Here is an 8910-nt window from a genome sequence, read left to right as displayed (position 1 = left end):
CGTTGCTTGTACAGAAACCTGAGCTGAGTTGTGTTATTTATTGGCTGTTTTCTGGGGCAGGAGGAGGCAGGTGACCTGGCCCCGTTCCCCGTAACACATGTGAGATTTAATTAACGCGACCCCTTCTTGCATTCCCGGGATCAGAGCCCCGCTCACTTCCCATCTTCTAGGAGACTCAAGCTCTCACTGTGTGCAGCATCTGCTCCCTGGGAAAAGGTCTCTGCATAGTCTCTGGCCACCTGCCCAAATTGCTGGCCCTCCACAGCTGGTGCCACAAAAGCATCAGACACGCGGCGCTGACACTGACCAGCGAGGAGCAGGGACGGGCAGGCTCACTGGGGATCTGCTCAGACATCTAATCCAAATCAAAGGGATTATCATGGGGCCCCGTTCCCTTTAGGGGCGACTGTGGCAGAAGGAGGCAAGAAGGGCAAAGGGAGCGGATCGAGGCAATGGAGCAGAGAGCGCTGAGAGTGACATGTGCCTTGGGAAAGAAAGGATCAGAGAGGGGTGGCAGGGGGAACACACACCTGACTATGCACGGCCTGCAGCCCTGCTCAAGCACCCATCCAGCTCTGCTCCCTCGCTGCAGCACAGCAGGCCTGTGAAAGCAGCAGGGCTATGGAGTGTGGAACGGTCACTCACCCCTGGATCCCTTCCAGTTTCTCTACATCCGTTCTACACATTGGTGACCAAGACTGGACACAGGCCTTCAGCTGAGGCCTAACCAGGGCTGAGTAGAGCAGTGGGGGAGCCGTCAGCTCAGTGCAGAAGGGTTTCATGTCCTGCGAGGGATGCTACGAGCACAACTTCCTTCTTCAGACGGCTATCCAGGAGGCCAGGAGGTCCAGGAGGCAGTGCGCTGTAGCATGGCTCGACCTGACCAACGCCTTCGGCTCCATACCCCACCATCACATTTTCACCACCCTGGGAGAATTTGGGATGCCAGAGACCTTCATCCTCTACAAGGACTGCACCACTACCATCCGCGCCACGGACAGAGAGACGGATGCCATCCCCATCCGCTGCGGCGTGAAACAAGGATGCCCCCTCAGCCCCATCAGCTTCAACCTGGCCATGGAACCAGTCATCCGAGCCATCTCCAGTGGCCCGACCAGCTTCGACCTGCAAGGCAAGAGAATCAGCATCCTGACCTATACGGACGATCTGGCCCTGGTCGCCGACAGCTCGGAAAGCCTCCAGCGGATGCTCGACATCGCCAGCAGAGCGGCCGAGTGGATGGGCCTTCGCTTCAACCCCAAAAAGTGCGCCTCCCTCCACGTCGAAGATGGCACCAGGGCTCTGGTCCAGGCGACACGGTTCCTGATCCAGGGCGAGCCCATGACCTCCCTCAAGGAGGGAGAGGTATACCAACACCTGGGCACGCCCACAGGAGTCCGCGTCAGACAGACCCCCGGAGACACCATTGCAGAAATCCTGCGGGACGCAGGCCAAATTGTCTCCTCCCTGCTCACCCCCTGGCAAAACATCAACGCCCTCAATACCTTCCTGATCCCCCGCATCTCCTTTGTCCTCAGGGGATTGGCTGTAGCCAAGGTGCACCTGAACACGGCCGATAGCACCATCAGGCAGCTAGTGAAGAAATGGCTCTACCTTTCCCAATGGGCCAGCACCGACATCATCTACATCTCCCACAGGCAGGGCGGCGCCAACGTACCTCGGATGGGTGACCTGTGCAAGGTGGCGGTGATGATCCACGCCTTCCGCCTCCTGACGTGCCCAGACCCGATGCTGAGGAGCATCGCGGAGGAAGCCGTACGGGACGTGGTCAGAAAACGCATCGCCAGGACCCCCTCCGAGCAGGATGTTGCCACTTACTTCAGCAGCTCCCTGGAGGCTGAGAACACCACTAGCTGTCACCTTCAGCCAACTAAAACCTCTCCAGCGCATCATCAGAGATCTACCACCTATCCTGAAAGATGATCCTTTACTCTCACAGATCTTGGGAGACAGACCTGTCCTCGCTTACAGACAACCCCCCAACCTAAAGCAAATACTCACCAGCAACCACACATCACTGAACAAAACCACTGACCCAGGAACCTATCCTTGTAACAAACCCCGATGCCAACTCTGTCCACATATCTATTCAAGTGACATCATCATAGGACCTAATCACATCATCCACACTATCAGGGGCTCGTTCACCTGCACATCTACCAATGTGATATATGCCATCATGTGCCAGCAATGCCCCTCTGCCATGTACATTGGCCAAACCGGACAGTCTCTACGCAAAAGAATTAATGGACACAAATCTGACATCAGGAATCATAATACTCAAAAACCAGTGGGAGAACACTTTAACCTGTCTGGCCATTCAATGACAGACTGCGGGTGGCTATCTTACAACAGAAAAACTTCAAAAACAGACTCCAACGAGAGACTGCTGAGCTGGAATTGATATGCAAACTAGATACAATTAACTCAGGATTGAATAAGGACTGGGAATGGCTGAGCCATTACAAACATTGAATCTATCTCCCCTTGTAAGTATTCTCACACTTCTTATCAAAGTGTCTGTACTGGGCTAGCTTGATTATCACTTCAAAAGTTTTTTTCTCTTAATTAATTGGCCTCTCAGAGTTGGTAAGACAACTCCCACCTGTTCATGCTCTCTGTATGTGTGTATATATATATATATATATATATATATATATATATATCCTCAATATATGTTTCACTCTATATGCATCCGAAGAAGTGGGCTGTAGCTCTAATAAATTTGTTAGTCTCTAAGGTGCCACAAGTACTCCTGTTCTTTTTGTGGATACAGACTAACACGGCTGCTACTCTGAAACCTACTATTTATGTTCCACGGGAGCGGAAGGTCATGGAGTTTGGTGGCTTCCCAACAAGACCAGGAAACATTACAGTAGAGCAGTGGGTCAAGTCTGTGAAGGCGGCTCTGTGTGTGCTAATTGTACCTGCAGAAGATCATGTAGACTCCATAGAGGAACACCTGAAGGGCCAGGCCAAGGCCACAGTAAAGTTCATGGCAATGGTGGACAAGAAAGATGTGGAAAAGGTATTTGAACTCCTTCTAGAAGTATATGGAGAGAAAGTACCTATTGGAACCTGACTAAAGGAGTTCTTTGAGAGAAAGCAGGAGCCTGGTGAAACTGTCCGGGCATACGCATATGACCTCCAGGAGAGAATGAGCAAAGTGGAGCGGCGAGACCCTCAGCGAGTTCCAGACCCAGATACGGTTCTGAAAGAGCAGTTGGTGCTGGGGCTCCGTGACGACTCCCTCCGAAGTGAAATGAAAAGGAGGTTGAAGGAAGAGCCCAGTATGAAGTTCCATGAACTCATGCAGGCTGCTATTATGTGGTCAGAAGAAGAGGAAGTTCCTGTGGCAGAGGCGGCCAAGCCTAACCCCCATACACGAAGTGGGGGCCTAGTGAATGCAACTACTGGGGAAAAGACTCTGCCCCAAACACAGTTAACACTGGAAAGTTTAAGTGAGGCTGTCCAAAAACTGGCGGTCCAACAGGAGGAGATGCTAAAAGTGATGACTGAGTTGATGAAAGAAAAAAATCCCATTAGTATGTCAAAGTATCCAAGGGCACCGGGATCCCGAAGAGCCCCACTGAAGGACGAGCTGGGAAGATACGTTTGTTACACTTGTGAAAGGCCAGGACATACTAGCCGAGAATGTCCACTGAGAAGGAGAACAGAGTCCCAGGCACTTGAAACCAATGGGGCACCAGGAGCAAGTGGTCCATCGACAGAAGAGGCCAAGTAGTGGCAGAAGGATTCCTGGGCCTGTCCTTGGTGGAAAATCCCTCTGCATACAGTGTTGAGAGGAACATGGGCAGTGCCAACATATCTAGCGACTTCTGTAAGCGAGCATTTGGAGACTGTCTAACTGCTGAAGTATGTATGGCAGGGGTGAAGACCAGATATTTGTTAGATACTGGCTCAGAAGTCACCACCATTACTGAGTTATATTTTCAAAAATATTTGAAAGACATGGAGCTGACCATGCACAGCACACAGTTTGTACGTCTAACAGCAGTTAATGGACTGGCAATCCCAGTGGTGGGATGCCTCGAAGCAGACAGACTACATGAGTCAGACACTGCCAGGGAAATGCATCTTCATCCTGAAAGACAAAGCCTCTGAAGGGAGCCATATGGGAGAAGAAGTCCAGGGATTCTAGGAATGAATCATTAGTGAGATGAAGGAGCTACTGTTGCCAGGAGAAGGAACCAGGAGGATGAACCATCATGGGCACTCTAAGAAGAATGCCGTGCTGAGTAGAGAACTGGTTCAAGCGCAGAGACAAAACCATTCATTGGGCCCTGCAGGGCAGATTGGAAATGTTAAAGTGGGCAGAAAACAGAACACTGTTATTCCTCCTCGGAGAGGGAAGATCCTTGATGAACACTGCTGTGTACCAGAAAATACCAATAGATATTGAACTCTTGTAGAGCCTACATTTGGGGTAAACCTACCTAATGGACTTCAGTCAGCCAATGTACTGACTAGTGCCATCAAAGGAAGAGTACCAGTGAGTCTTCTAAACTCAAGCGTGAAGGCTATGGAATTGCAGCCTGAGGAGGTGATCCCTCAGGTGAAGGTAACATTTGGGGAGAAGGGAGAAGAAGTTACCTTTCCTCAGGAAAGATGTAGTGGGAGACTGCCAGTTCCAGTTCAAGCGGCATGCCAAGGGCTGATTCCTGCACATGTGGCTAACTTAAGGGTGTTGCAAGAGAAGCATCAAGAAGCATTTTCTAAGGATGAGGTGACCAATTTCGATGACTGGGTCAAAGGTGTCCATGACAGGCCAAAGACAACCAGCAAAGTTGCTCTCAGTACAACTAAAGAGACAGCCCAAAGTAGGAAAAGGACTTATAATCACAAGTCCAGTGGGGCTCTCATCAGACCTGGTGACTGTGTACCAGTTCATAGCCACAGACGCCGGAGATGTGATTAAATACAGGACAAATGGGAGCCAAATCCCACACTGTGGTCACCCACAACAATCCCGAACTGCCAGTGTACGCTAACCAGCCTGAACGAGGAGGTCCTGAGAGAGTAGTACATAGGGACCAGCTAAAACGTTGAACTTTTAGTCTGACCAGAGCTTGTAGGAGGCATAGAGCAGCATTTCCAGAGGACACTGAAACCAATGGGGTAAACCCAAACCCTAACAAGAATGGCCAGATCCCCAGTATTACCCGAGGACAGGGAAATAGACAATATGGGTAACGAACCGCCAGTCTTAAGAAGGTCCCAGAGGGCTAATAAGGGTGTACTGCCTGTTAAATTTAGAGATTATTATGTTATTGGTTCTATGTAGTGTTTTAATGAATATTGTCATGTGTAGTATGAAGAAGGAGATGTGGAATGTTTCATATGTTAAATGTTCTTTTCACAAATGTTAATGGGTTTTTGATATGACATGATGTGGGTATAGGTTGTTAATATGGGGCCTGGATGTACTGGTGTGAATATTGTGGTTGGGGCAGAATATTAGCAAGGGGATTTGGAGGTGAAAGGCTCCTGAGTCCATTATCAGTCCTGGCTCACCTATTCCACTGGCTGCTCGCCATTCAAAGGCAGGTCAGTTCAAACAAAACGAGCCAGCCACACAGAACAGATTGGGCTCTTCCCTCCCGTCCTCTGGTTGTTTCCAGGATCCACACCGGTCATCACAAATAACAGGCTTTGGCCTTCCTCCATCCATTTATGGGAAGGCGTTTCGATGCCTCAGTTCAGAAGAATTTGGGCCACCGTCATCACTGCTCTGGAGTGAAATCTGATCTTACTTCCCTGAAAAGCTATCCCTTCCCTGCATCGCCCTGTACCGAGAGAGGGGACAGGTTCAGAGTCAGACGGAGAAGGGTTTCAAGGAGTCCTGCTCTGCCTCTGCTCCAGCAGCTCGTCCCAGCTGACAGCAACATGAAGGTCTCTGTGGCTGCCCTCGCCTTTGTCCTCAGCATGGCCTGCTGCTCCCAGGCTTCCATCGAAGAAAAGAATTTTGAAAGTGAGTCTCTGTGTTTCCTTTTGGGGGTGGAAGGAGAAAGGTCGTAGCTGTGAGGTGGCTTTTCACACCAGCTCCTCCCAGCATTTGGGCTCCCTTCCCATGTCAGATCCGTAGCCAGCAGCTTCTTGTTGGTCCGGGCAGGATGGGGGGTCTCTCTCCTGCGGTGGGGAGAGCCTTCAGGGTGCAACCAGCAGCCCGCAAGGTGCCAAATATCTGAGTAGAACTTTCAAACCTCGGTGTGTTGGCCTGAGCACCAGGGATGAGAAAAGGATGGAAGGAATCAATGGAGGAAGAATAGCTCTCCCTGCCTGTTCCCTTCCTCCTTCTCTTCCTCCCCCCATCCCAACAGCCCACTGCCGGAGGTCTCCTCTCCCTGCCCCATCCCAGTGCCTAAAGGATGCAGAGGCAGGCGGTGCTTGTCTTTACCTACATTGGGTTCAGTGCACAGAACTGTACATTGGTTCCTTCCTTCTCTTTCAGTGAGCTGGCGTATCCCGCCCACCTGCTGCTTCAGCTACATATCCCGGCAGATCCCCCGCCGCTTCGTGGTTGACTATTTTGTCACCAGCAGCCTGTGCTCCCAGCCAGCTGTAGTGTAAGTACAGAATTATGAGCCTGAGAGAGAGGGAGATTTTTGTGTCTCCAGTTGCTGGCCTTGGAGGTTTCTTAAGGCCCATTTGATGCAGCAATCCCTGGATGGCGTTCTCTGGCCTGTGCGAGGCTGGAAGTCAGAGCAGGTGATCAAAGTGGGCCTCGCTCGTATATTGCTCAGATCCTCAGCAGCTGTAAATCAGAGAAGTTCTATTGTCTGCGCGGGAGCAAGGCAGGCTCACACCCACTGGGAATGCAGGCCCCTTAACTGGAGAGGGGTCAGAGAAGAGCCACGAGAATGATGAAAGGATTAGAAAACCTGCCTTCTAGTGAGAGACTCAAGGAGCTCAGTCTATTTAGCTTAACAAAGAGAAGGTTAAGGGGTGACTTGATCACAGTCTGTAAGTATCCGCATGGGGAACAAATATTTACTAATGGGCTCTACAGTCTAGCAGATACAGGTCTAACATGATCCAGTGGCTGGAAATTGAAGCCAGAAAATGCAGTTTCCACAAAAATGGAAATTTTCTGTGGGAAAACTTCAACTTTGCTCCAAATTTTTGGTTCTCTGTCTGGAAAATCGAAATAAAATGTTTCATTTTGGGTGGGTTTGACCCTAATTGAACTATTACGGTTTTTTACCTCACCTGAAACATTTTGTTTTGAATCAGTTCAACAAAACATTAAACTGTATTTGACGAACAGAGTATTGCCTCATGGGACTTGAGGTTCAAGCTTCCATTCTATCTCATGGGCTGGGATCCCTGGAGGACTACATCTCCCATAATACAAAGCTGATTTCCCTCTCACCAAGTTCTGCAGAGTGCAACCTGACTCTGGCTCCATCATGAGAAATGTGGTCCAGCCAAGGACTCTGGTCTATAGGGGAGTGAATGAGGGCATCAGGTTCCTGAACTACAAATCCCGTGAGGCAACACGCCACAATGAGAAAACGAAAACCGAATTGTTTAGGATCAGTTCAAGGAACTGAAATGAAACATCTCAATTGCAGGAATGTTGAATTCTTTTGTTTCATTCAATGCTGAAACAAACCATTTCGATATTTGCAAATGGAGTTTTTTCGGAATTTCCGTTCCATGAAAAACTTTGAAATTTCAACTTTTTGTTCCGATTTTGGATGAAAACAAATGTTGGAATTTCACATGGGGTGGAAATTCCCAGTTTCACTCAGTTCCTCACCCAGCTTTCCTTGCCCAGAGGGAGCGCCAGGTGGGGCAGGTGAGGTTATGGAGGGAAACAAATGCAGCCCCTCGACTCTGAGCAGAAAAACTGTTGCAAAAAGGATTGAGATTCCAGCAGCGTTCCTGTCACGGGCTGTGAGATGGGGTCAGGAAGTGAGGCTGGGGCAAAGGAGCTCTCAGGACAGGTGGGCACCTATATGTGGGACCTGTAGCCAAAGGAGGCACTACAGAAGATTGGGGTGGGGAGGCTCTGACAGAGAATCCTTCAAGGAGAGAGACCAGAATGGAGTAAATCTACTGGGGTCTGGCAGCGGCTGGAGTTAAGCAGGTGGCAGATTTGGGAGAAGGGGCAGTTGGTTCTCTCCACATCCAAAGTTCCTCTCATTCTAACCCATCTGTTTACATTCTGCAGATTAATCACGAAGAGAGGTCGTCAAATTTGCACCAACCCCGAAGATGCCTGGGTTCAGCAGTATGTGAACGACCTGAAATAGTGCGTCTCCGAGGACAGACAGCGGTGAAAAGCCACTCTCCGTTCCCACTGGTGCACCCAGGCCACTCGCCACTGACTGCCTTAGAGCACCGAACGATCAGCAATGTTTGAAATGTCATTTACAACGATTAAAGCAACGTTGCTTGTACAGAAACCTGAGCTGAGTTGTGTTATTTACGGGCTGTTTTCTGGGGCAGGAGGAGGCAGGTGACCTGGCCCCGTTCCCCGTAACACATGTGAGATTTAATTAACGTGACCCCTTCTTGCATTCCCGGGATCAGAGCCCCGCTCACTTCCCATCTTCTAGGAGACTCGAGCTCTGACTGTGTGCAGCATCTGCTCCCTGGGAAAAGGTCTCTGCATATTCTCTGGCCACCTGCCCAAATTGCTGGCCCTCCACAGCTGGTGCCACAAAAGCATCAGACACGCGGCGCTGACACTGACCAGCGAGGAGCAGGGACGGGCAGGCTCACTGGGGATCTGCTCAGACATCTAATCCAAATCAAAGGGATTATCATGGGGCCCCGTTCCCTTTAGGGGCGACTGTGGCAGAAGGAGGCAAGAAGGGCAAAGGGAGCGGATCGAGGCAATGGAGCAGAGAGCGCTGAGAG

The 8910-nt window shown here is 50.2% G+C and overlaps 1 protein-coding gene across 2 annotated transcripts; it reads left to right on the top strand.

Moving 5' to 3' along the window:
* The first annotated feature begins 5713 nt into the window (after positions 1-5713).
* LOC101943654 (C-C motif chemokine 3-like) lies at positions 5714-8447 on the top strand. Of its 2 annotated transcripts, XM_008177393.4 has the most exons (3): positions 5726-6013; positions 6494-6608; positions 8219-8447. In XM_008177393.4, exons 1-3 carry the CDS (start codon positions 5929-5931, stop codon positions 8298-8300), a joined length of 282 nt encoding a protein of 93 aa, XP_008175615.2. In that variant the 5' UTR covers positions 5726-5928; the 3' UTR covers positions 8301-8447. The 2 variants fall into 2 exon arrangements, with proteins under 2 accessions (XP_065429231.1, XP_008175615.2); XM_065573159.1 differs by lacking the exon at positions 8219-8447 and having other exon boundaries at positions 5714-6013; positions 6494-6612.
* The last annotated feature ends 463 nt before the right edge of the window (positions 8448-8910 follow it).

Source organism: Chrysemys picta, chromosome 19 (genome assembly GCF_011386835.1).
Source record: "Chrysemys picta bellii isolate R12L10 chromosome 19, ASM1138683v2, whole genome shotgun sequence".
NCBI classification, from domain to species: Eukaryota; Metazoa; Chordata; order Testudines; family Emydidae; genus Chrysemys; species Chrysemys picta.
Note: the sequence above shows the minus strand (reverse complement) of the source record. Positions and strands in the feature narration are given on the sequence as shown.

What these genes read in the sequence shown, in the direction of transcription:
- LOC101943654 (XM_065573159.1), top strand. Translation starts at nt 5,716, where the DNA reads ATGGGAAGGCGTTTCGATGCCTCAGTTCAGAAGAATTTGGGCCACCGT. An exon ending in CGAAGAAAAGAATTTTGAAA is followed by an intron (nt 6,014 to 6,493) that starts GTGAGTCTCTGT and finishes CTTCTCTTTCAG; the next exon opens with TGAGCTGGCGTATCCCGCCC.